General features: G+C 37.1%; 1 protein-coding gene across 2 annotated transcripts in view; it reads left to right on the top strand.

Moving 5' to 3' along the window:
• asap2a (ArfGAP with SH3 domain, ankyrin repeat and PH domain 2a) overlaps positions 1–26,231 on the top strand; it is a 126,223-nt gene that overhangs the window by 48,085 nt on the left and 51,907 nt on the right. For both annotated transcript variants that reach the window (XM_056476370.1, XM_056476369.1), the window contains exons 3-4: positions 22,422–22,567; positions 22,983–23,057. In XM_056476370.1, the coding sequence (XP_056332345.1) occupies positions 22,422–22,567; positions 22,983–23,057 (221 nt within the window). The remainder of the gene's footprint in view (positions 1–22,421; positions 22,568–22,982; positions 23,058–26,231) is intronic.

Here is a 26,231-nt window from a genome sequence, read left to right as displayed (position 1 = left end):
TCTCGATGAAAGAGACTCAAAAGTCAGAGTTACTAGAAGGCAGTTAAATCTTCTGTTTGTTCAGCTGCTTGATGTTTCCTGCATTTCTTCTTTGCAGGCATTTGGAGTTGAGATGACCCTCTGGTGGTCAGAGGAGATTTACTAGTGATCCCAACAGCGTGCATTTCCCACAACCGCAGCTTTGCTTAATCATGTTTGTGATTTCATTTTGACGTATCGCCCAGCCCTACCTAATATTAGCATAAATAATAAAGATTGCTTTGTGTCTCCACCTAGCCGTGTCTGCTTGGGATACTGTATTAACATAATGCTGCTGACAGGCTGTTATGTCCACGCTGACCCGCCTGAGCAGACCTGTGCTCTTCCTGGAATATAACAAGTGCTTCCGAGTGTTGCTCGATTGAACGTCTCCAGTTCTGAGCGTGTGCTGAAGGGCTATTCTGTGCCACATCGGCCCGTACTGAGGTTGAGCAGCTCTCCATTGTGCCGCCTGTCTCTGCCTATGACAACACGCCTCTTTCACACACTGTTTGTTTCGAGAGCGTATTGCTGCGCTCTGCTGACCGACACTTTTCCAGGAACACTGCTGGCTCTGTTCACGGGGGACAGCTGTCTCTCTCGCACCCCAGGGGACAGCTGTACCGGGGACGCACACCCGTCGTGTCTGTCCATCTGCTGGACGTGCTGATGGGATACCCAGAGCTGGGGTGTAAAGACTATAGATATACGGTGAGATGGCAGTTCACTCAATGATTATGAATAGGGAAAAGTGCCACGCTTAATTAGGGATGCACCAATACCATTTTTTGGAACCGATCCGATCTCGATACCAAAATTCTGAGTATCGACCGATGCAGATCCGATCCCGGTACTGTGCCGTTTTTTTTTCTTTTCTTTAAGGAAAGCCTGATATTTTCCTGCAGGTTTGACGCAAACTAAACCGTCTGAGGCGTTTTACTTATTAGACATTCCCTCGCCTAAACTCAGACTGAGAAACTGAAAGCATGTCTGGAAAATTATTTTTGTTTGAAAAATTATCTTTGAAACGAATTTCGTTTGGTATTTGTTGGATATTTTAATGTATTTTTGTTGGTCAGTTATCTACAAAATAAACAAGAATATTTGAGGTGATCCGCTTATAGGCCTATGCTTCAGCGCACAAACTGACAAACATGTCTGTTAAATTAAATATTAATATATAAAATTACAGTGAAATATTCACAGTTTCAGAGTAGTCTATATTAGGCCAACTAATTTTCTGTTAATGACAATTCATATGCGCCAGGCTTACTAATGTCACGTCTCCGCAGCCAGTGCCTGAATGAAGCGCTTGAATCACTGATACAGCATGCAGCCCTCCGGTATATGAACACTTTTAAAACAGCAGCACAAAGGGGAGAAATCAGTGCGTTGAAGATCTGTCCAATGTATTATTGAGGCTTTTCTCATTTAAAGTTTCAGGTAGGCCTACTTTGTGTGTGAAGAGCAGGTAATAACCCTCTCTACTCCAGTGTTATAAATGCGATCTGCTGGTCTAACAGACTGGGTTGTTTGGTGCGGTGGATGACGGAGGGGTGTCGCTGACGAAAGCGAGCGGGGTGGGCGTGTGGCGGACGATAGTGAAGAGGGTTGGGGAGTCGTGGAAGAAAGTGAAAGTAAACAGCGGACGGGGCAGGAGGGCGGTCGAGGAGGGGATCTGTAAAATGAGGTGCCGGATCAGATTTCAGAGGTTCCGGATCCGGCGTGTTTCGGCACACATTAAGCCCTGGATATAGTAGACGTACATAACAACTTTCTAGTGCCTTTTATTAGGCTTCCTTCCTGGCTTTTATTGGCTTATAAATTACACCAAATATAGCGCAAGCGCAAGATCGGATTTGCATCGGTACCAGCTGACCGATACCCGATCCAGCAAAAATATGCAGTATCGAACAGATATACAATCCAGGTATCGGGATCGGTGCATCCCTACGCTTAAAATGACCACCCTAGTGAAAGAAGTTCCGCCTTCTAAAAAGCTAATGGTCAATTTTTGGAGATTTTCTTTTAGGGGAGCAGCTCTATACAGATTTGCTTGTTCCTTACTACACTCTCTTTCATCTGTATGTACTTTGTCTCTGCAATGCTTTAGACAGGAGAAATATTAGATTCTTTTTGACATCCCCATCACATATCATGTGACCAGTGTCACCTCAGTATCCTTCTCTGGCCTCCTCTTCAGGTTCTATCTCTGTTCTTCCAGTGTTTGTAACTGCATCCTGTGAAAGTCATTGAGGAGGTCATGAAATATTTCCCACTGCTAGTGCTTGTTGGATACACAATGATTGGTGCAGACTGGATTTGAAGTTTTAAACAGCTTAAGCAACACTGTTAATGGGACTGGAAGCTACAGATTTTGTTGCTGATTTGAAATATGTCATTAAATTATGAGTTCATTAAGCAGTTTTTGATATTTTATAATATCAGATTTGCCTATTCATTTAGTTTAGTTTGCGATTTAATCTACAGTTCCTGAAACACATACTATGCACACACATGACGTCATCATTTTCTAATACTCTTGTTTTCGTGTGTTTACATGAACACGACAATGGCAGAATTTTTAAAAACTTCCACTTTGATGCTCATTTTTAGATTTATGCATAAAGTTTTCCGTATTTGTCTGAAAACAGTGTCGTGTAGACAGCCTTTTAGCTAGGTTTCGGTCTTGAATGAGCTGCTCAGAGGTGCGTATGGCCACAGAGTGAGCAGACTTTGCTTGAAAGAGATTTACGGGGCAGTATTACTGTGTTAGGTCTCTATCATGTCTTCAATGCAATTAAAATAATTAGCTGTATGACACGTTTCATAATTTAGCAAATTTGGGTGAATATATTAAAATTAGATTAATTGTTATTAGTTAGATTTAAATTTGATTAAAATGGACTGTTGTATGTGAATATTGTGTGTGTAATAATAAAGCATGTCTTTGAGAATCAATGACAGTTTGGTTTACACAATCTAATGCACGTGTGACATTTGTGGTGTTGTAAACCTCCGCCATCTATTAGGACATAAACGCATGAACTTTATTTGCAGAGGAATTTAATGTTCTATTTAAAAAAATAATTTGAGAAAATGTGAACATTAAATTGGGTTTCTATATTTATATTTTTGTTAAAAATCATCATAAATTATTGTTAAGTGCAATCAATTGGACATGCATTTTCATTAATACAATATATTGATTAAAATTGAGTCCAGAAAAATTGGAATTCTGGGAAAAAATGTAATGTATTTTATAGGGCCCTACTGTTTCCAGTGTACTGGATTTGCTTCAGGAGGATCTGTTAAGCTTGTTTACTTAGACAAATTAACATTCCATGAAGTATCGTTGAAAATGATTTGCAAACCTGAACTCTTTTTTTTCTCTTATTTGCATTTTACTGAGCTAAACACACCTGTCTGCAGTTTAACATCCCTGGCATATTTGCATATCAGACAGAATTAGTGCTAATAATAGTAATGCAAATGCAAGCAGTGCTGTTGCCATGAATCATGTAACATACCGGTTTGTCTAAATACAAAACAACAACCGGCCTAAAATTAGTTTTTTAAATGCTGTAAGTATATTTGGGTATCACAACCTTATTATTTAAAAGTATATCAAATATAAAGCTAATAGTAGGCATGGGCTGGTATACACTTCTGACGGTATGACAACCTTGGATAAAAATATCATGGGATTGTGATTACTGCTCTACAATAAGTTCTTTTTAAATGCCTGGGTAAATAAGCAGTAAAACCCAGCGTCTGGTAATGTCTATCCGTTCCAGATTTCAGGTTGTAATTGACTGCAAAGTTTTTGCAACCAAGTATTAAAAAGTGAAATTTGATTATAATTATTATTCTGTCCAATTAGTTTTGGTCCCTTAACAAGTGGGAGGCACATATGCAAACTGTTGTAATTCCTACAGCATTCACCTGATTTGGATGTAAATACCCTCAAATTAAAGCTGACAGTCTGCAGTTAAGGCACATCTTGTTCGTTTTATTTCAAATCCATTGTGTTGATGTACATAGCCAAAAATGGTCGAATCGTGTCGAAGTCCAAATATTATGGACCGAACTGTACCTTAGCAATGGTATAACAGAAAACCTTTGTGGTTGTAAAACCTTACGGTTGTAAAACGGTTATCGTCCCATGCCTAGTGAAGAATATAATAATATTTAAAAATATGACAGTATATTAGTATAAATAAATCATCCAATATTAAAATCAGTTTTAAATGTTGAAAGTACATTTAGGTGTGACCATGTTACATCAAAAAATAAATAGCAATATGTGACTATGTAAAAGAATAAAAGGTCTACACTTCAGTGTGCAAATTTAACAGCTGTATACAAACACTCTGTTAAATCAGTCAAGAAAGGCTGTTCATTAGAGAAGCTGTATTACATAAGCCTCGATGGCAACGTCATGCTCTGTGGCAGTAATAAATCAGGGATCCCTGTTTACAGGCTGCTGACCCAGGGTGACTTTGATGAATTTCTCTGCTCTTAACACAATCTCTTATCAGTGAGGAACAGGACATCTGCTTGTATAGATGGCTTCAGAAAGGGCAGGATATAAATCGTTCAGAGGTGGTGTGGGAGAGACCAATATTCACAATGAAGCGCTCTGAACTAGAGGTGCAGAAATAGTTTAATTTACACCTGGTGAGAGCAGTGGCAGTGTGCTCAAATCACTGCTGGAGTTCATTCACCGCTGTGATCGGGAACCTTTGTGAAATTGAGGTCTGTTCTCATTGCACAGAAAATGCTGTGAGGATCATCGCATAACAAAACTGTTAATATGTTCTTTTAAAAAGTATGCGTTATGTTTTGCATGAGACACTTATGAGGTAAAACCAGGGTTATCAAAGGTAACTAACTACAAATAAAAACATACAATTAAACTATGTTGTTGCTTTAAACCAGTGGGACTCAAGTTTTGAGACCAAGGGTGGCACATTTAAACCACGTAAAATGTGAAGGGACACAATATACAATTAGCGTCATAAGACTTTATTTAAAATAATTTTAAAATAATTTTTTTCTGACTTTAAAATACTCTTTATTACCAAGTCTGGTGTGTCCTTGTTCAATTTAAAAAATAATACTGAACATGATGCTAAAAAAGTGGGACAAAAAGTGGATCAACACCTTAAAATATTTAAACATTTTTATATTTATAAGTTGTTTTCACATGACGTCATTGATGATGTGTGAAATTGAGATGGAGGGCAGGAAGTGGTTCTTCTACATGGGAATCGCTATCAGAATATCAAAATATTTCTGTTTTTTGTTGTTTATAATTGTTTAAATCGGCCAAAATAAGAAATGCCAAACAGCTTTTATAGAACCATGTGTATACCAATACACATGATAGCACCAATAAAGATTATATACTGGCCTAGCCATGTGTATAAATATGCTAATGTGTTATAACAAATCAGATACAAACACCAACACACTTATAAAATCTAGGAGAATATAAATAATGTACTCTGCCATGTAATCGCTGCAATGATATCTCCATCTTGTCTTGCAATAATCCATGTCTTTACTGGCTTTTTGACAGAATAAACATCTGTAACGTTAACATCGAGATGTGCAGCAGCAGTGAATGTTTGTTGATGGTAAATTCATTAACAGAAAAATGAAATGCAACCCTTGCGATAAAACTAGACGGTTATTATTGTAGAGCACTTTTCCCCCTTACATAATAATGTAGACTATGCGACCACGTTTTGTATGCTTTCATCTGTTATTTCGTGATGTCTGGAAGATACCAGCATGGTGGAAAAAACGATAGTAATGTATAATAAACATGTTTTTGAACCACATAGTAAAGTGTATAATGTGTACAACTCTTTGAATGCTACAGAATACTTTAGTATAATAAATTGATAAACTGTAATGAATACTGTAATGTTAGTGTAAACTGAGGTGCATTGTGATTATAGCATAGAAAACTGAAGCCTATTGAATAATTTATTACTACGACTATTTTTCATGTAATGTTATTATACAGTATAATATAAGGATCATGCCAAACATATGTGGTTATTTTTTATTTATATTTCCTCTAAAATATGGTGTAAATTGCAAAAATACGGACTTTCCTCTGTCTTCCATTCAGTTTTTTAACTTACTGCCCTCCATCTGAATTTCCCGTGTCACCAGAACCACGTGATTGAAACAACCTATATAGTCCGTTTTACTCAGGATCTTTACAGAAGTTGTTGTTGTTGTTATTATTATTATTATTATTATTATTATTATTACTACTACTACTACTACTACTACTAGTAGTAGTAGTAATGGTATAGTAGCCAACTAGTACATTAAATTTTAATTGGTCATTATTACTTAAAATGGTGGAAATGGTGCTCCTAGCCTTTAAAACCTCGTTTTTAGATGCAATATAATATGAACAAACCTAAAAGGCATGGTGCGAGGACAAATTGTAATAAAAAAAGAATCCTTTAATCTTCACCATGATGCGGGCCACAAAATTAACCTAGATGCCGCCTGTTGGCCCCTTGTTGAGTACCCTGGCTTTAAACAAATTTGAATTGGATAAAATAATTAAAATGGTTAATTGCAATGAAAATATTTCTCATTTTCACTTAAATTACTAAAGTAGCCGGAGTGATAGTAAAATAGCACTTGTTCAGACTCACTGTTTGCCCTTTGATATACTCAAAGATTGTGGGTAAACAAAGACAGCATTATTGCAAAATCTACTAATTCTATTTGATTAGTTTAGATAAGCAATTTGCAAAACTTAAGTATTAATTATTATACACATGCAAAAACAGAGAGAGTATATAGATATATTTAGAGTAAGATATGCACAGACATTAACATTGTATTTGCATTCAGACTATTGACTTGCCGTCTCATTTGCCTGAATTCGTTAGTTTTTTTATTTTATAAAAGAGCTAGTTCCAGTGTGTCTTCGGCAAGGTGAATGAGATCAGCTTTCACTCCTGACACATGCAAGTCTCCTCACTTCTCCCAAGAAACAAGCACTTCTGTCTACCAGCCGTGGATTATTTATGCATGATGATCAGTGCAGTGTCTATCTCAGACAGCGAGCTTCACGCTTTCCAGAGAGGACAGGAGAAAGTGCAGGCGAGAGACGCTGACAGAACTGGAGCATCTTTTCCTGTGTCTGGTTAGAGCCAGAAGCCTGCTGGAGGGTTTCGCAAAATAATGAAACCTTGGGCTGGCATTAAAGTGGCACAGTAGCAGTTGTGTTGACTTTAGTTCTCATTGGTGTGTAGAGGATCATTTAGAGCAAAAGCTGTATGGGAAAACTTCTCAAAATCATGAGCAACACCCTTTTTTTTCCCTTTTTTTTTACATTCATTTTTATAGCGTGATGCAATGGTAATTAAATTTCTTGCCAAAATTGCGAGACTAATAATTAGTCGATAATGCAAGAGTATGTTGCTGTAATGATGTTAGTCAATGGTCTCAAACTCAATTCCTGTAGGGCCACAGCTCTGCATAGTTTAGTATCAACCAGCTCTAACTCACACCTGCTTAATAGTCTCTAGTAGTCTTGAACACCTTGATTAGTTGGATCAGCAATGTTTGATTAGTTTGGAGCAAAACTGTGCAGAGCTGAGGTCTTTATGTTGATATTGAGTAACTTGCACAAAAGCCCTATTGCCATGGCAATTGATTCCCATATGGACGTCTGGAAAAGAAAAATCTCCATAGCTCCTCAGTGATTAAACGCATGCTTTCGGATGAAGATAATTTCGCGGTTTGAAATCCTACAAACCTGGAACTGTGTCTCACATGATCTTTCACATGCTCAGTCACATGCAAGTAAACAGTTGAAGTCAGAATTATTTGCCCCCCTTTTTTTCTTTTTTAAATATTTCCGAAATGATGTTTCACAGAGCAAGAAAATTTTCACAGTATGTCTGATAATATTTTTTCTTCTGGAGAAAGTCTTATTTGTTTTATTTCGGCTAGAATAAAAACTGTTTTTAATTTTTTAAGAACCATTTTATGGTCAATATTATTAGCCCCTTTAAGCTTTATATTTTTCCGATAGTCTACAGAACAAACCATCGTTATACAATAACTTGCCTAATTACCCTAACCTGCCTAGTTAACGAAATTAACCTAGTTAAGCTTTTAAATGTCACTTTAAGCTGTATAGCAGTGTCTTAAAATATCTAGTAAAATATTATTTAATGTCATCATGGCAAAGATAAAATAAATCAGTTATTAGAAATGAGTTATTAAAACTATTATGTGTAGAAATGTGTTGAAAAAAAACGGACTTCAACTGTATGCGGGATCCTTATATTTGGCCTATGAGATCCACTTTTCTACAGAATTTAGTTGTAACCTCGTTCCAAATCATGCTAGATTCACAGAGGGCGCTGACATTAGCGCTGGCACAATCTTCATGCCATCAGCCCATATTGGAGTAACACAACTCCAACAAGAGTGTACGGACACTAAATTTCGAGCACTTTAGAAATGTATATGTGCATTTTTAATACACAGAATGCTACTTTTCTGATTCAAATTACAGTGCATTTCAGTAGCCAAAAAGGATTTGCTAAGTGACGTTTGGACTGATGTCCATTACTCCATCACTGCAGTTAAATCACCACATGACATTGGAAATGTAGACTAATCATGTTCCTTGCACGTTTCGCTTTTCAGCGCACTCAAACGACGACTCCTCCATGATTGAAAGCCAGATAAGCATGTTTGTGTGATTACATTCTCTGGGTGAATACCATAGACTGTAAAAGATATGGACGTTGTATTTGTGACATCTCCCAGAGGTTTCTGAAGAATGCAAATGAAGCTACAAGTAGGCGTGACCAACCTTTACCATTTTGTTCGCACGTCATCGCACCGACCGGGGGAGACCAAACAAGGGCAAAGAGGCGGCGTGTGAGCGGAGCTACAGACGCATACTAGCATTTTGCTTAGACAGTCTTTTCTTTGGGAGAAATGCTTAATACTTCATTACCTGTGACTCGTTTGTGTTCTGACCATATGTGCTTGGTTGTGTACTATATCAGTAAAGTGTTATGACTTTTAAAAACACTGTTATAATACATTAAGCCACTAAACATTGGCCTTGTGATGTTTTTCTACAGGAGCAAAACGCAAATTACTTCCAAATACTTCAAATATAATCTGTGTTAGTAAATGCAAGGCTATTTATGAAATCCAGGCACAACACTGTATGACAACGTTTCAGATGACTGTTCTAGAGCCTACAGCTAATCAATCTGTCACATTCTGGAGTGCTTTACAGGTCTAAAGAAAAATATAAATGATAAATGATCTTAAATAAAACAAATACATTTATAGAGATGGTGTATAAGTATATCATTTTACTCACCTGGGAAATGGAGGCCACGTAAATGCTTTGTAAACACAATTAAGTGCACACAGCATGCCATATTATCTGATAATTGTAAGAAATAATTCCAAAAAGCAACTGACTATGTAAAGCCACATAAAACAAAACAAAAATACAATGTATATGCAGAGTTCAGCAGCTAATTAGCCGGAAGTGAAGTGACGGCGACCAGCGAGACCTAGCTGTCACTCAAGTGGCCCCACCCTTAATTATGCAGACTTAATATAACTTAATATAAACGAAATGATGAGTTATAAAAAAAATTCACCCCCTCACAGTTGTCATGAAGGGTAATATTAGCTATTTGAACCAAAATTGTTCTTTGTACCAGGCTGTAAACACCTTTTTTCTGTTGTAATGTTTGCCATTTTAACACTGGGCTCAATACAAATCTGCTCTATTATGGAGTCAGGTCTAGCGGAATTTTGGTGAATTGCAGTTTCAGTTACTTCCGTATTTGCTTCACGAGGGAGAGCGGGAGGTTGCCACTTGGTGAATACCTATTGGACAAATGCATGTTTTGATTGATGTCTTTTGAACCAATAGTTTTTGAGAAAAGATGGAAAAAAAAAAACGCCTATGCATGTGTACCATACACGATTCAAATAGTGCTTCATTCAGGGTTCATAATTTCAATTCACTGGCAGATACGGACATTAAGTCTCATTAAAAACTAATGTCAGAATATACTATTATTGTGTTTAACTTGAAGTTAATGTTATATTTAATAACTCTTTATGACAGTTTGAAATGATAAAACTTCATTTCATTTAATCATTTAATTTTTATATCATGTTTATTTTATCACAGCATGTCGATTTAAAATATTAAAACATTAATGCTTGCAATTAATGCTAACTTTACTGACTTTTTATGAATATAAACATCATCACTAAACAGAGATTATTCAAACAGTGTTTGCAGCTTGTCTCTCAGGCTCTCTCTGGTGGAAAGTTGCGCCATGCGGTCATCACCCACAACTGAAGCTTAAATATGCCCATTTCAAAGCATTTATTCAACAAAATATCATTTATTTAAAAATTAGTTTTAATATTCATTTCATAAAGACTGTAATAATGTGTGATGCATAAATGAAATGCAAATGCATATTGTTGTGGCTCTAAATGTCTCCCCTCCCAAGCAACACTCGCCCCTTTAGCTTGCCCACTGTCTGTTTTCAAGTGCATTAGGTGGACGTCGCAAACTTACTGAATTTACTTTAATATGGTAGGAGGGTCTCTGTTGTGGTCGGGGGTGAAAGAGTGAGAAATAAAGATTACACAAATATATAGTCTGTCTACAACCCGTAATTATTTATTTAGACATTGTTTATTTAACATTGTTGTGTGCGGAACATGGTAAGCCTACGTTATTTGTCAAAAAGCAGTAGGCAATTCAGTTGGGATTTTATTATGCTCTTCAGCTGGGGGTTTTCATTCAGGTAGTGAGAGAAAAACACTGATGTTTTGGATTTGTTTGGCTGTAAAGTCACCAACTTTCTCCTGTAAAAGGTAATAATTTCTTATGTTCCCACATAAACCATGGAATAAGGTCTGAATAAGGCTTTTAATGTAATGAGGTTGGTAATGCAAGTGTTAAGTTGGTAGATCCTTAACCTTTGCACATTTCTGCATGATTGTGCAATTATGATAACTGTCATTGAACAAATTAGTTGAATCAATGATTCAATAGCTCGATGTAGGGTCTTTTGCACTAGAGTTTCAGCCATGTGATTGGCTGTTTATACATCTGCATTCAACAGGTGTCCAAATCCCAGTGATCCTCCACTAAATAACCAGCCAATCTAAATAAAACAGCCAATCAAAATCAAATGCTGGAATTATCTGATGCATAATTTATATTTATTTAGTAATACAAAATACTGAGCAGGTTCCAGAAAAACTCTTAGATTGTGATTATAAAGGGGAATTTTTCTACCCCCAATAAACCAGGTGCAATCTACACAGGTGTTTAAATGTGACTCATGCATTACTCATATGAATCAACCCATCCTCCACTTCAGGCTTGTCTGAGTTCATGATCATGTCTGTGGTCACAAGGCTGACTGTCTAAAAAAACCACACAATAGGTTTCAACGAGTGGGTAGCCAGAAACCATCCATGAAGAGGAAGTCAATATTATACTACTGTTTATGTATGTGCGCAATAGTGCATTTCAGAGACTTAATACCCAAGTCATTGCCCTGACTGGCACATTTCTGAGTGACTGATTTTGAAGGTGACCCTGAGAGGCCAATGAAGCAGTCATTCTGTTCCCCCAACAGACTGTCATTCAGACGGCCACAGCTTGAAAAGCTGCCCGCTAGGGTTGAGTTACTGTAAGGAAAGCCTGAGTTTTGCCACTGCAGATGTGCAGATCTCAAATGTCGCATAAAATAAAAGGCTGATCCAAATCCACAGTCGGCCACTGCGGCAGAAAACAAGACGGGATGTTTGAAGGCCAAACACAGCCTGTGTTGAGGCTGTACACACACACACACACCGGCGAGCCTGGAGATTTACTGTCATAACATTAGCGGCGGCATCAGCTGGAAACCAGCCTACGTGTGAAGAGCCCTACTGTGGATGTCAAAGCATGTGGAGATCATGAGCTCCGCCATGCTTTTCAGAGCCCTGCATGAAATTCTTTAAAGAAAGACTCAAGCCTTTTGTGAAGTTTGGTTAATTATTGTATTGAGGGGCATTCATTTTATGGATGAGTGACATAAAATATTATTAATGTGAATCAATTTTGATGATTAAAAAATTTCTAAACATGTAAAATTTGAAAAAAAATTTTTGAGAATTTGAAAAATACCTTAAAATAAAATTTATTTGTTACAACTATTTTATTTTAGTTTACTACGAATTTGTACATCTTTTAAAATACTTATTTATATACTAATATTAGGGCTGGCTGATTAATTAAAGATGCTTTTTTTGCACATCTTGTCAGTAAAGCCGGCTCTGTAATTGGCTTTAAATCACAAAGCCATAGTTCACTGACAAGCTTTGCAAAAGATTGGCGGATTTTAACCGTTTAAGTTGTAAAATTTGTGCCAGTTCACACACAAATGATAAGTTTAAATAAAATGTTGCCTCCTAGAAAATCTTATTCAGTGAAAAAATATGGATAGTAGAAAGCAACAGCATTATCAATGAAAATGGGTTGATGAAGTCCGGAAGTTCTGCTGGCCTGTAATGAGAGGTGGTGATGAGTCACTGTGATCCAGCAGGTGATTTTGAAGAAGCAGGTCTTCAGACCTCATAATCAGACGCTCTCCTGCTGCTTTCCTTCCTCCTGCTGTCTGAGGAGAGCGGAACAGTAACATCACAGAACACTGGAGAAAGACGGAGCTGACTGGTCCTTCAGGTTGCAGGAAGGTCTTAGAGTCGTTTATAAGTTGATGAAAGCTGACCAATATCTTAAATTTACAAATGGTATTTTGAGTATCTTAAAAGTATTTGGTTCAGAGCAATTATGAACAAGATATTCATGTTGTTGCTAATTGGTGTGACCAAGAACACTATAGGTTAATGCAGTGTTTCCCAACCCTGTTCCTGAAGGCACACCAACAGTACACATTTTCAACCTCTCCCTAATCAAACACACCTGAATCAACTTATAACATCAGAAGAGACTCCAACACCTGAAGTTAATGGGTCAGAAAAGGGAGACATACAAAATATGTACTGTTGGTGTGCCTCCAGGAACAGGGTTGGGAAACACTGGGTTAATGGATACTAACAAAAGAAAACAAAAGACTTTTAACAGTAACAGAAATTTCTTCTTTGAGTGATATTTTTTTATTTGTATATATTTTTGCTTCTAGTTTGTTTATTTGCCCTGTCTAATTAAAATCACCTTGAGGGAAAGTAAGATAAGTTTTTATACACATCTACAAGTGACTGTCTATATACAATATTTTGATCTGTTTTGACTGTCACTTCATCCAATGTGATTTTGGGTCATACATTTTTGCAGTGTCTCCTTGGGTGTGAAAAATATCAGTTTACATGAATTTCATGACCAGTCTACACTTGCCGCCTTTAACAACCTGTGTGATGTAATCAAGTAGGGGGAACTAAAACTGACTTCCAGAAACAAGACTGTAAACAAACAATGGCTATGAGGCAGCATGTATTGGTTATGTTGTCAAAAATGAACAACTAACATTTTCTTTACTGCATAATTCCTTCTAGTAGCACAAAAACAATGGTCTTTCTATCATAGTGGTGGACGTTTGCTCAAAAAATCTGATACATATTTATGAGCAATATCACACAAGTAGCAGTGCGATATGATTGGCTCGAGGCCGCAGGCCATATCGCACTGCTAGGAGTGTGATATTGTGTTTATACAACAGTTAGATGGCATAATCGTATGTAAAAAAGAAAATCAAATACGTAGAGTCTAAAAACCCTTTTGTATGAGGAACTACTTTCTTTTGCCACTCATTCACATCTGCAGCTGACTTCAGAACAGCAGAAACCGTTGCCAGTTTACAAAAGTCACTTTAGAGCTAGTATTTGAATGATTATAATGTCTAAAGTGATAACAAAACACTGAGGGCTAAGGCCAAGGGCTTCAGAATTTACCTCTAAGAATTGGGACAGCACCACAGCACCTGCACTGGTCATTATATGTCCTTGTGATCTCTTGCTTCATATGAGATCAGACGATGGCGACTGCTGTAGTTATTCCAGTTGTGTTATTTTTTTTGGTTTTTATCTTCAGGAAATCGCTGAAAGCATATATTATGTTATCATAACGATCTAATGTGGCAAGAAGATCGTAACTGTTGTGTGTATTTACACCGTGGCCAAATTCATCAATGTAAACACACAAAAACAACATTAACATTATAGCAGACACTGTAAAAAGCCCATCGACAGCTACTAGACTTTTCTGACAGGGTATTCCAGTGTCATCGAGTGTCAGAATGTTGTGGGACTGCTGTACAGGAGTTATTATTAGAGATTATAGATCGCGAATAGATCGAGAAATGTAGCTGTTTTTATTTTAGTTTTTTAAAAAGCATGATGGTAAAACATGAACGCAGTTATGAATATAATAAAACATGTTTGTTTTTTGTACAAATTCGTAATGATGACAAAAAATACTAATTTTTGGATTAGTTTACTTCCGGGTGTAGCTGTGGCTGGTGTACCAAAAGCCTTGGAGTAACGATTGATGACCACATTTCTAGAACTGCTCGATCTTGCAGATTCGCACTCTATAACATCAGAAAGGTCCGACCCTTCCTATCTGAACATGCAGCTCAACTTATTGTTCAAGTTCTTGTTTTCTCCAAACTGGACTATTGCAACTCTCTACTAGCTGGGCTTCCAGCTAATTCTATCAAACCTCTTCAGCTGCTTCAGAACGCAGCAGCACGAGTGGTCTTTGATGAACCCAAAAGAGCACATGTCACTCCGCTACTCACCCGTTTGCACTGGCTGCCAGTTGCTGCCCGCATCAAATTCAAAGCTCTGATGTTTGCTTACAAAGCGACCTCTGGCTTTGCTCCTTCTTATCTGCTCTCACTTCTGCAGATATATGTGCCCTCCAGAAACTTGCGTTCTGTGAATGAACGTCGCCTTGTTGTTCCATCCCTAAGAGGGAAGAAATCACTTCCCGAACTCTCACATTCAATCTGCCCAGTTGGTGGAATGAACTCCCTAACTACATCAGAACAGCAGTCACTTGCTGTCTTCAAGAAACGACTAAAAACTCAACTGTTTAGTCTCCACTTTCCTTTCTGATCTGTAACTGCCTCTCTGGCTATACCATTTACTGTACTCTCTCCAAAAAAAAAAAAAAACTTTACTAATGCTTTGCTTCTTAGACTTAACACACCTAAAACTTGTCTATAGCACTTACTCACTGTTGCTCTTATAGATGTGTAAATTGCTTCCTTGTCCTCATTTGTAAGTCGCTTTGGATAAAAGCGTCTGCTAAATGACTAAATGTAAATGTAAAAAAATGTAAATGTGTATTCTGGGAAATTTTTTTACCCCTTGGTTTTGAGTGTGGTCCTGAAAAATCTTTGTTTGAAGGGGTGTATACCCCTTGCCCTTAGCCCTATGCCTTCAAGCTAAAGAAAATTGGGACAGCACTACCCCTTCATGGGCATGCGCAAAATGAGGGGTAGGGGTAAGGGGAAAGGCTAAGGGCTAGAATTGTGATTGGGTCTCATTATGCAGTCTCTATCGCCATCTTATGGCAGAAAGTCAACCGTCACTTCCTGTAGTCTGCTCAAACAGGCTGATGGCGGCCAATACACCAAATCCGGTGCTCCAAAATTGTAAATATTTAAAAATAGGCACTATCCTTTTAAATAAAAAACTAAACAACTACATTTTTGACAAAACAACCCTCAAAAGTACATTATGTTGTTCAACAGCTGCAATATTTATCAAACTGTAGAGTGTCCTCTGCTTGTTGCTGTATGTAGACAGAGTAATCCACAAGGGTGTAGGGTTAAAAGGCTGTACTAGTGCTATTATTTGCAGAATATTGCACGGCTTTCAGCCAATCAGATTTAAGATCCAAACAGAATTGTTGTATAAATAAATATATTAAGCAACAGATTTTGACATTTTTATATATACAGAGGGAAAGGAAAATAGATAATTACAGAAGGAAAAAGTGGAAAAACATTAAAAGGAAGAAAAGAGGATTGTTACTGTTAGGGTTGAATTACTGTTCAATTAATTATTACTTAAAGTAGTTAAAATTAATTTTACAGTAACATTTCTAGCATTATTTTTAGGGGAAAGTCTGAACTTTTCAAGCTGCAGGCAGGACATAACTTTATGTCATAATCTTTAATTATATTAACGTTATATCAGTGCACAAATGCTATACCACGCAGCCCTTTTTAAAACATATCTAACTATTTGTACAGTATACCAAGAAGCATTTTACTAATTAGTGAAGCTTTTGAATGTTCATATCCTGACTAAAAGAGATTATAAGAGAAGGCGAACAAAAGTCTGGGCTCCTTGAGTTTGAGCTTGAGTTTGCAGTTTTTACAGATGCACATGCTGCACATTCTGGGGTCTCATTTGTATTGTGCATTTATTGAAGCAGGTGAAGCCATTCATCAGCCTGAACAGGCAGCGGGCATACAGCAAACACAGGTGCCCTTTCTTTGCTTCGCCACTCAGGTAAAAGAAACTGGGGTTTGTTTGTATGGAATCTCTTCAGCGGGTGACCTTCACATATCCATTATCCTTATTAGCCTGCATCTAATTACAGCCCCGTGTTGTTGTGACCCGGGCAGCTCTCCAAGTGTATTCATGCACATGAGTGCTCAGATCTGCTGGAGTGCGTCTCATCCTTTTGTTTGTGCTGTTTTTTTTTTTCACCACATGGCCTCAGTTCTGGTCTAGCTTTAGAGTGAAAGCGCACCGCCGCCTCACTTCCTGTCCTATTGTGTCCTTCCTGTTGATATTACAGTATAGGTCTCTTAAAGAGAGCTCTCAAGAAGACTATCATGACACTATAATAACTATTTATTCACTTTATAGTTTATGTTAAGTGCTAATACTTCAAGCGATTTGAAGTCTGAGATATGGGAAGAGTAAAAGTGAGAGAGCGTGAAGTTTAGATTCGTATTAGTTTAGCATTTAAGCCAATGTTGTCGTAAATGGGGCTGGGCGATAAAATAGTTATCGATATTTATTGACCGAACACCATTGTCAATATGAATTTTTAAAAATTCGGTATGAAGGCTATAGGTTTTTTAAAATGTGGCTGCTGAGCGCACGCCTTAATTGAAAGCAATGCTAATAAGCTTAGGGTGTCAGTTTGTCATTTTCAATAGAGGCGCGCGACTTGCATGACGTGCACATTGGAGCTTGTCACTTCAGGTCAGAATAACAACACATGTGAAAATGAGTGGCATATAGCAGCAATGAAGAGATTGTAAGTAAAAAAAAGATTGTAAGGATGTGGCTTTTTGGTTTCTTTTCTTGTGCGTCCCAGCCACTAGCTACCCATCTAAAAGAATTTTTAGCATAGGGCTAGTATAGCCATTTAGCTTCACTATTTGTAATGTTGCAATATGTATTTAAATAATGATGGCTGGTTCCTTGAAAGATCAGATTTGATTATCATAATTTGTTTTGTTAATAGAGTTTGAGGTTTACTGTATCATCATTATTCACACCTTACAGATGTTGATCTACCTTAAAGTTTGCTTTGGTTGTTCAGCGTTTACACCATTGCACACACTTTGTAACATTTTATTTATCAAGTTTAAGAGTCTCTTTGACACTTGTGTTTGTTTTATTATAAAGAAATAAGATTTAGTTTAAATATGTTTGTTTTTGACTGTTAAAACTATTTGCCTTGGTAAATAAAAATCACTGGGAAACATCCATACACACTCATTCACACACACACTCATACACTACGGTCAATTTTAGCATACGCAATTCACCTGTACCACATCATTAGACTTGTGGGGGAAACCGGAGCACCTGGAGGAAACCCACGCGAACACAGGGAGAACATGCAAACTCCACACAGAAATTCCAACTGACCCAGCCGAGGCTCGAACCAGCGGCCTTCTTGCTGTGAGGTGAACGTGCTACCCGCTGCACCACCACGTCGCCAAATCCTAATATAATTGTTAAAATTTTTTAAATAATTATTGATATCGAATGAAATGAAACATGATATCGTGATACTATTTTTGCAATATCGCCCAGCCCTAGTCGTAAATATTATGTGCATATGGCTTCATCTTTTAGAACTTCATCTCTTATAAAATGAGATTTTGACTGAATGTTTTCAGTGTTCATTTTGGAAAAATCGATTTTTGTTTTCATTTTGTGAAAATTGGCAGTTTTGGACATTCAAGATTGAATTAATTTGCAATAAATAAAATATTAAATCTAATAAAATATGCAAATTTTTATAAAAATAAAATAGAAACTAGAATAGGCTAAAATAAATTAGTCTGTGCATATTGCTTCATCTTTTAATCAAAATTTAATTTCATTTAACATTAATTTAAACATTTTGTGTTTTGCATTTAATCTAGGGATGTTTTACCCTACATAAAAGCTGTTTCTGCAGTGCAGTGTTTTTTAAACCCTGTACCTTTTTGCATCCCTGTGCACGAAGACAAATCAATCATGCATTATTCATAAGACAGCATTGACAGTGTAATAATAATCTGTGGCTATTCTTAGTGGGAGTCTTTGTTTGAGGAAATTGCGTTAAAGTTGTGGGAAGAGGGTCACCCATGAGGGCCTCTCAAAAATCTCCAGGTGTTGATTATAAACAGCCTTGCACACTGACTAGCATCCCAACACTTTGTGACAGGTCTGTACTTGTAAATTACACATTTTCCCTGCAGACAAACTATGGGGAGTTTGCAACATCACTGCGTGAGTGAATTACATGCTTGCTTGTTTTCCATCTTTTGTGCTTCGTCCCTGGAGTGCACAATGATAGGGGGTTTGCTGAAATTAAGAGGAAGTTCTGGCTTTTCGGATTTGTTTAAGTTTCCAACAGGCCCTATCAGGGACTTTTTGTCTTGTCGTACAGTAACAATGAACAGAATGTGGAAACGACTCTTTAGAACAATAAATAGATGATATTGTGTGTCCGTGGGGTGATATGAGCATGTGGACTGTAACTGATAATGCTGGAGCACAACACAACGCAATCAGGAGGAAAGAAACCAGCAGTAGGAAAGGAAAATAAGTAGAGGGGGAACAAACATGATACTGCAGCTGCAAGGAATGTTAAAGCGATATCTCGTCCAAAAATAAAACTTGTAATTATTTAAGAACTCTAATGTTATTTCAATCCAATAAGAGTTTGGTTAAGCTCATAGTTCAGCCAAAAATCAAAATTTGCTGTTCATTTACTCCTCAGCCACAGGCCATCCAAGGTGTAGATTATTATTCAGTCCCTCCAGGAATTGTGAGACCTGTGGTTCTTGTCTTCGACATTGTATATCTTCACCAGGACTGCACAATATGTTGTTTCAGCATGGATATCACAGTGTGTGCATTTACAATAGTCACATCGCAGGATCTGCAATGGTGAGGCAGGATTATTGTTGAAAACGAGTGGTTTGTAGAGTCATTGCAAAGTTTAACCCTAAAGTTAGTAAAATGTTTGTAAGACCTGTGATTGTTTAAGCATTTCAAGCTAGTTTAAAGCATTCAGGCACAAGACATAATAATGTTTGTAACTTTCAGAAGATTTATGGTATTTGTGTATACACGATAAAGACTACACTGAAAAGATTCATTGGATTTACTCCATTTTTTAGGGTAAGTGGTTGCAAACATTGTATAAAATTTAAGAAACTAAATTTAAAGAAACAAATTAGAATGTTTAACTTAATTTATGGTGATGGGGTGGTGCAGTGGGTAGCTCTCGCCTCACAGCAAGAAGGTCGCTTGTTCGAGCCTCGGCTGGGTCAGTTGGCATTTCTGTGTGGAGTTTGCATGTTCTCCCCATGTTCGCGTGGGTTTCCTCCAGGTGCTCCGGTTTCCCCCACAAGTCTAAAGACATGCGGTACAGGTGAATTGGGCAAGCTAAATTGTCCGTAGTGTATGTGTGTGAATGAGTGTGTATGGGTGTTTCCTAGTGATGGGTTTCAGCTGGAAGGGCATCCGCTGTATAAAACATATGCTGTGTAAGTTGGAGGTTCATTCCGCTGTGGCGACCCCAGATTAAGAAAGGGACTTAGCCGCAAAGAAAATGAAAGAATGAACGAATGAATGAATGAATGAACTTAATTTATGTGTTTAAATTCAACCCATATCAAAAAATTTTAACCACTTACCTTTAAAATGGGGTAAATCCAATAAATTTTTACAGCATATACACTGTTATTTCTCATTTGATTATTCAATTCGTGTATTGTGTTTTTTTAATTTGTGTATTTGCTCTTCTATCAGTCCTTGCTTGGCCTGTCGCAATAGTCGATGTATTGACTTATTGCATGATATATGAAAATGAGGGTGGTTAATTTTAGAGGCACGATATATTGTCTATTTTATATAAAGAAATTTAAGATGATGATGATGATTAGACCACATAACAAGCTAAGTTTTTTCAAACGTGCTGCATTCTGCTATCTGTGGAAGGCGGGGCTTATGCAGCATCTCCACGCTTGCTGCGGTGCGTGCACACACAGAGTGCGAGAGAGAACGTATAATGGAGGTGAAGAAGGCAAGACGTGAACCCACTGATTCGTGTTTAGGAACTACAGTCAGTTTGGATAAACATGTCGCGATGGACTTGGTTTCAAAGTCACAGTCTTCAGCTCGGGTGTGGGAACACTTTGGCCAAATGAAAAAAACAGAGCCTGTTTATGTGAACAAGCCGATATGTTGAATTTGTTTCAGAACAGTGGCAATGAAAAAGTCAACACAACTCACCTTAAATCACACCGAAAACAGAACAACCTTACCCATTTTTTCAACATGGGAACAACAAGCGCAGTTGCTACTGAAGAGGGGTCTTCCAGACAGTTACTGTAATGGATGTATTTAGCTGCCAGTGCAAATATAACTGTGATAGCGGGAATTGGCACACACAGACAGGTACCATTATTATTTATACCATTATAAAGAGATGCAGCTGTTAAACACGCTCGAAAAACCAGCATTTAAAAAAATGCTGCAAACCTTTAAGAAACAGTCCTGTCTTGTTTTAAGATATATATTTTTTTTTCATGTTTTGATCTCAAACATCTAAATATTCTTAAAAATAAAATGTTCTTTGAAATGGTGTACCTGAATTATTACACTATAATTTAGTTATTTTTTTTAATTAGTGATATAAGTTATAAAGTGGCATTAATATCATTTATCGCAATTAATTTGGGTGCAATATATCGCCCAGCAAAAAATAGATATCGTGACAGCCCTAATACTTGTGGTTGTTTTATTATATTTTATGCAGAAGCACTCTAAAAACTCATCTTAATAAAATGTCAAGTGATCAATTCTTTCCAATTAGCTCATTCACTTCATGAGGTGAGCTTATAGTCAATATTACAATATGCATTGCAGAAAATTTGCAATGTCACATTTTTCCAGTATCGTGCAACCCTAATTTCTACAGCAAAACATAAGAATTCAAGCAAATCACGGCGTAGTTTTTAAGAAAAATGACCAAAAAATCAATCATTTTAGGCATTAAATATATAAAAATGACTGCAAAATCCTAGAGGACATTTACATTTCTTGATTTATTTCACTGTCAGTTTTAAAATACCCAATGTCAGTCAAGAAAGGATAATAAAATACTCTAAAAGTATTTAAATAAAATAATGTGTCTAAGGCTGTACATTCGCTCTTGACATACATCCCTAGAGCGCATGCATTGCGCAAATTGTTTTTGCCCTTTTAAAAACCATGAATAAAGTACTTAATAATATAAAATAAGCACTTAACACACATACACATACCATTAATGAATCACATCCCATGATGCAAAAGTTAATTTACATCATTTTACTGCAATCTGGCTTTGAGGAGGTATGAATAAAGAGAAATTTAGGCAGGTGTGTGACGCAATTGAACTGTTTTATCCTGATAATTGTTTTTCATAATCATGGAGCCCAAAATCGAAACTAAATTTAGATTAATTACACAGTCTTGGTTAATAGTATTATAGTGAACTCACAGCAAACTTGACTTTAACCATTTGTGCACGTGTAGGTACCTAAGGGTTGACGAGCATTATTTTATTTTGAAGTCAATTAAATTATTAGTAGGGACATTTTGGTAATTAGTGGATATTGGTGGGGATACATCCCCTCCATCCATGCCAATTCTACACCCTTAAATGTGTCCCTAAAGCTGCATAAGGGTTAATACATATATGACATTTAGTCTGTCTATTTAGAAATGAAAGGGTTTCTTTCAACTGGAATTATTTGATTGTAATGTAATATATTGTAATTTGATTGTAATGTATTAATGTTCTGTCTGTTTTACAGCTCACGTGGAGAATGAGGAGCAGTACACTCAAGCTCTGGAGAAGTTCGGAGAGAACTGCGTGTACAGAGACGACCCGGACCTGGGATCAGCCTTCCTGAAGTTCTCCGTCTTCACCAAGGAACTCACAGCGCTCTTCAAGAACCTGGTGAGGGTATGGAAGTGCATGAAAATGGGTTTAAAGCATATTCTATTTCCGCTGTTAATGTGCTTGCTCCTCTGGGTCCAAAATCTGATCTTGAGTCAGTGGTCTACAGGGTGGATCAGCTTTCATGAATGTCTTTTAGCACTTTCTGCATCAAAAAAGCCAAGCTGAATGTCATCTGGCTTTGTGTGATTTACGATTTGGGATGTTTTCCTCTCTTTTTGCAGGCCTAATTAATAATTCCCCTAACATCATGTTTGCATGAATACTCCTTAACGGTCTCATTTCTCTCCCGCTGCAACAGACAGTTTTGTTTCCTAACTGCCTTCTGCATTTATATCTGATTGCCTCAATAAGAAAGATGGGAACTCAGCTGGGAGGAAAGGCACTTGTCTAATGTGGTGCCTTCTATGTCCAGTTTCAGAACATGAATAACATCATTACCTTCCCATTGGACAGTCTGCTGAAGGGAGATCTGAAAGGGGTTAAGGGGGTAAGTCCATTACTTTAAGCCTTTAAATGCTTTCTTTCTGCTTTTTTTGGCTGTTTATCCGCAGTGTATTGATCAGTGCTTGTCTCAAGGTGTTTCAGGCACATGCACTCAGCCAGTACACAATGCATGAGTAATAGTTTTTGGCACATTGGTTTGAGTTTTTTAGTGTAAATACGTGATGTCACCAAAATACGTGATGTTTTTTGCTTTTTAAAAATCTTTTTGATTAAAATTTATACAAACTATAATTAATTAAATATATTAACATTTATGTTTATTATGGATAAACAAAATTATATTATTCATGTCAGCCGATGAATAATTCAGTGATAAGTAAAAATGTGTACTTACTCTTTAAAAAGTGATTAGCTGACTTTACTTTAGGGCTGGATGATTAATCAGATTTAAACTGCAAACGTGATTGAGTTGTCATGCACATCTTGTCAGGAAAGCATGGTGTGATCTGTAGTTATTCATCTACCAAAGGCCAGACGGCGCTAGGTTTGTGCGATGTTGACCAATTTGGCATCGTACGATGTCTAATGTGAAACATTGTGATGGACGATGGCTTTGTCGTCGTAGGCGGTGGTAAATTAATTATTTAAGAATAATTATTTAATTCATAACGAATTAATTGTAGCCTTCCGTTTCAACTACCTGACCCACATGGTCTTTGTTATACCCATAACCAAATCATAAATAAATAAAGATAAGTTACACACAAATGACCACCTGTCAATCACTTTTTCCGTGGGACTCTGGCAGGAATAGGCAGAGTGATCCATGTAGTTGTAATGGCGCCGACAAACTTAAAAAAGGTGCACAACCAACAGCAACCAACCAACAGTCTCTGAGGTTTTCACTAAAATGACTAAGTACAAGTGTGAAAGCGAAAGGTTGAAGCAGTGTACAGACGCTGTGACGCGTTACCTGATAAAAAAGACAGAAGAGTCGTCAGATAGAGACAAGATGAATTAATTATCACGTTTAACAACTATAGTGAGACGCGATCCAGCGGTACATCCTTGATAAACTGTCCGACGTGCACTGCTCTCTAGGGTGACTGCTGGAGCGCAGAGTCAGACGCGCACATAGCCTACACTGCAGCACATGACAGAGTGTGTGTTTGTGTGTGTGGTCATGTGATGTGCGTTTTCAGTGGTGTAGTGTGGAAGGAGATATTTTCAGAAATTCTAGATGAACACCAGTGGCACGTAGATCGTTTTCGTTCTAAAATGCCATTTTAAAACTAAGATGAATTAGTGTAAGTAGGCATAATTGTGTATTTTTCGCAAGCGGGTTGCTGCTGTGACGGGAGCGGGGTGGAGGATCGCGCTGCCTGCTCAACATCGTGATGTCTATCGGTCATCGTCGATGGACAATGGCATCGTCTATCGACCCAACCCTTGATGGCGCTCTCACAGAAAACTTCAAATGTCCATAAAGAAGAAAGAAACCTAGGACATCCCAATAAGATTACATTGTAAACCGAATATTTAACTGCTTTCATTTAATCAACATGATAAATAAACACATGACTATGAAACATTTCACACAAGGATTTATTTCAAACACTCGACTGAACTTACAAGGCAAGTTTGGAGAAAACCATGTTGTTATTTAGCCATAATTCATTGAGAATCTACACAAACAGCTGTCACGATTGCATAATGATTATTTTAATGTCATTTTTGACCAATACAATTAAATTTGATTTTGTAGCTTTTCAGTGAACTGCTGTGTGTAGTAAACTCTGCTCTGATCTAAATGCACTAGCATTTAATATTCCGAGATTTAATAGAACCGGCTTGTGGCAAAATGCGCAAGATAGTCACCTTTGATCAATTGCTCAGACCTACTTTTTAAAGTGCGCATGAACCAGAAGCTGCGGCAATTTATTAATATTTTTGTTGTATTGTGAAGTAGATCCCAGTGAAACGGAATATTAAATGTGAAAACAGTGGCTTGTTTTTTCTACTGCAAGCTGAATTGATGTTGAAAAGTCTTTCATTCAAAAAGACCGGGAAATGGGTTTTAGAAGTTATTACAACCAAACAGACACCACCTCCTCACCATTTATGTTTGTTGTCAAATCTGACAGTTGGAGGGGCGTAGTTAAGTATGTTAACCACACCCAATACCTCAGACAGACAGAATCTGACAATTTAACTGAAAAAAAAAAACCAACAAAAAGACAGGAAGTGCATTTTCAGATGTCAGTTAAAGATTAGAAGGGCCAACTATTTTTTTTATGACATGCACAGATTAATTGTTCACCACAAAAATAGCCATGTGAGCCAACAATATCATATGGTTAGTTTTGATTTCATTTGCACTTTAAAGTGATTCATTGACTTTGCTTAAACTTTGGTGCTTGGTGAGTAAACCGGTTTCTTTAAAATGAAGTAAATGAACTTTGTGCATCATAATAAATTAATTATAAAGTCAATTCAGCTTAATTCTGTGAAGTTACAATGGGTTTAATCACTTATTTTAAGTAAAGTTAACATGTCCCTTTTAAGGCAGTATGTTCGGGTTTTTTTTTAATTAACTGTTTGCTTTTTACAGTGTAGTTACAGCTGTAGCTCCCACACTGGTCTTCTGTACATGTTCCTCAAAGTCTAAAGGTTCTAGCACCTTGTGTATTTGGCATTCTTTTGTCATTCTTGTTGTATATTTTATGGCACATTGTAGGACTGCATGATTTGGGAAAATAATCTATGATTAAAAACATTGCTGTGCTTGTTTGGAGGGTCGCAAACGTAGCATTTGGTCTCATTAGCCTGTAAATTCATAATGTCATAATCTGATTACAGTGTTGCACTTCATCCAAGCGGCTGTGCATGTATATTCAATTTATGCATTGTAAAATTTCAGTTTTTTTATTATTATTGTTTTCATTACAGGCCAAATCACTATTTTGGTTTTCTAGCAATTAATAATGCAGGCTTTAGAATGTGAAAACTCATTGAAAGTCACCAGGAGTCTATATAATTAGTGTTTATGTTATATTAGCAGCACTCTACAACTTGTATACTGGTTGAATATCTCCAGCAGAAAGTCTACTTCCAGTCTGTGTGTGTTTACCCTCACATGGACACATCTGAGCTTGAGACAGCTGCTCTATTCTGCACTGATTCTCACAATGTCGTGACTTCATTAATGTCCACCGTG

Source organism: Danio aesculapii, chromosome 17, assembly GCF_903798145.1.
Source record: "Danio aesculapii chromosome 17, fDanAes4.1, whole genome shotgun sequence".
NCBI classification, from domain to species: Eukaryota; Metazoa; Chordata; class Actinopteri; order Cypriniformes; family Danionidae; genus Danio; species Danio aesculapii.
This window is presented reverse-complemented; position numbering and strand designations above follow the sequence as displayed.